Below are 2,190 nucleotides of genomic sequence, written 5' to 3'. Positions count from 1 at the left end.
AGATAAGCATAAAAAAACCTTCACCTTGTGGTGAAGAATCTGGCTTCTGGGGCAAACATTTTACAGTGGCTTTGCCACTCATATTAACTAATGTGCCTTTGGTCAGGACACGTCACATCCCCAAGCATCAGATTCTTCCTTATAGAAGAGGGATCATAGTAATTGTCCTGGTTATAAAAAGGGAATGAAGTATTGAAAAGTGGAAGAAAATCTTACATATGTGGCAGGTAAGTATGACTATGGATGTCAACCCATTTCGTAAGTGTTCTTTCCACAGGATCCTCTGGGAGACTTGTTTCACAACAAACCTCTCCAAGCCTCCAGCCTTCAAAGGTGTTTCCTCCTTTTCAAAAAAACCTATTTATTGGGTTTCATGAAGACTTGGGATTTCCATGTACTTCCTGCTGAGTGGAGCCTCTTTTTGTTTTTCCAGAAGTTGACATCACTCTCCCTATCTTCTTCCCGCTTCTCCCTCGACACTACTGTGTCATCCTTGGTGGGAAGAAACTCCCCTTTGCTTTGAAATTCATCCACATTCACTGAAGATTTCGTTCCTTGGCCTCCATCAGCTCCTCCAAGTTCAAGGCCCTCAATGTCCCCCACACCAGCCTGGTGGGTGTGCGACCCAATTTCAGTGATGCCCATCTCATCTGATTCTGCTTTAGCTGTCAGACCCCAAACTGTATCATCTCCTAGAATCACTTCCCCTTTGAAGTTTCCAATACCGACCCGCTCTGGTGACAATGTGCCAGCTCCCTCATTCCCATAGGCCTCTGTCTTTAGTTCTCTTCTTTTCCTCCTAGTCTGTCAGCTCCACACTGCTGGCAGTCCTTTCTTGTGTGGACTAGACTCTTAGTGCCCAACCACAATCACATCCTCTCACTCTGCTCCCTCTACTCAGCCCACAAACTACTTTAATCATAAATATTCATATTTATAGATCTACCTATAGATAGCTGGCAAAATCATAGCTGGCCATCCTTACACAACAGTGGTTGTGACTCCTCTGGGTCTTCAATGACACTTATCTAACTTGGCACTCTAGTGACTCTCGCTGGTTATTCACAATTATCACCACTTTCCTAGTGCTTCCATCTCAATTCCCAACCCTTCATTGTTCACTTAGATCCTTTCTCCTTCACTGGCTTGTGTGTTCTTACCTTTACCTTAATAACATGGGTCCTCTCCCGGCCCAGCCAACCTCTAAATACTCTTAAACAGTTTCTGACTGAAGCCCTCATTGTCCTCCTCATCAACCCAGCTTTTTTCCCTTCCCCCTACACTAGTACTGTTTGAGGAGATTTACTGATTTGTTTTGTCAAAGATTTTATTTTATTAAAAAATTTTTTTTAATGTTTATTTATTATTTTTGAAAGAGAGCGACAGAGACAGAGCGCTAGCAGGAGATGGGCAGAGAGAGAGAGGGAGACACAGAATCCCAACCAGGTTCCAGGCTCTGAGCTGTCAGCGCAGAGCCCTACCCAGGGCTTGAACTCACCATTGGGGCTCGAACTCAGTATTGTGAGATCATGACCTGAGCGGAAGTCCCACACTTAACCACTGAGCCAACCATGAGCCCGAGATATTTTATTTTTAAGTAATCCTAACACCCAACATGGGGCTGGGACCTACAGTCCCAGATCGAGAGTCGCATGCTCCACCCGCTGAGCCAGCCAGGGGCCGCAAGGAACTTTACTGATTTCAATAGACTTGTAGAGCCGCCTCCACACTGCGAGCCCCTCAAAGGCCGGAGTTTTATTTGCGTCCTCTTCTTATCGTTCCTGCAGTTCCTGGAGGGCAGTAAGGGTTCCACAAACGTTTGTGACAGCGTGGAGCTCTTTACAGTGGTGAGAACTGGGCAGAAGGACCCAAGCCAGGGTGTCGCCTTGCCTAGAGGCAGGGGCTCGCCGGAACGCGGAGTTCACCGGCGCCTCCGAAGTGCCTTTGCTAAGTGAGCCACGGAGGGGAGGAGCAGTCCCCGGGCTGAACGAGGCCTGGGGCCAAGTGCATCCAGGGCGGAGGGTGGCGGGAAGCTGTCTGTGCCTGAGGAGTCACTTTTTAGGTGCTTGTTTTGGAGCATTGCACAAACGCGGGTGCAAACCCCAAGCTCACCAGCGTGAGTCAGCGGGGCCGGCAGCAGCCGGAGAGGGAAAGGTGGGCGAGGAGGGCGCCGCGCACCCCGAGGCCCGC

General features: G+C 48.9%; 1 protein-coding gene across 1 annotated transcript in view; it reads left to right on the top strand.

The window, feature by feature from the left end:
• The first annotated feature begins 1,637 nt into the window (after nucleotides 1–1,637).
• Nucleotides 1,638–2,190, top strand: part of CTPS2 (CTP synthase 2) — a 94,735-nt gene continuing 94,182 nt past the window's right edge. The window contains exon 1 of the mRNA XM_029930728.1: nucleotides 1,638–1,847. Within this exon, the coding sequence (XP_029786588.1) occupies nucleotides 1,653–1,847 (195 nt within the window). The 5' untranslated portion in view covers nucleotides 1,638–1,652. The remainder of the gene's footprint in view (nucleotides 1,848–2,190) is intronic.

The sequence above is a fragment of the Suricata suricatta genome, chromosome X (genome assembly GCF_006229205.1).
Source record: "Suricata suricatta isolate VVHF042 chromosome X, meerkat_22Aug2017_6uvM2_HiC, whole genome shotgun sequence".
NCBI lineage: Eukaryota > Metazoa > Chordata > Mammalia > Carnivora > Herpestidae > Suricata > Suricata suricatta.
This window is presented reverse-complemented; position numbering and strand designations above follow the sequence as displayed.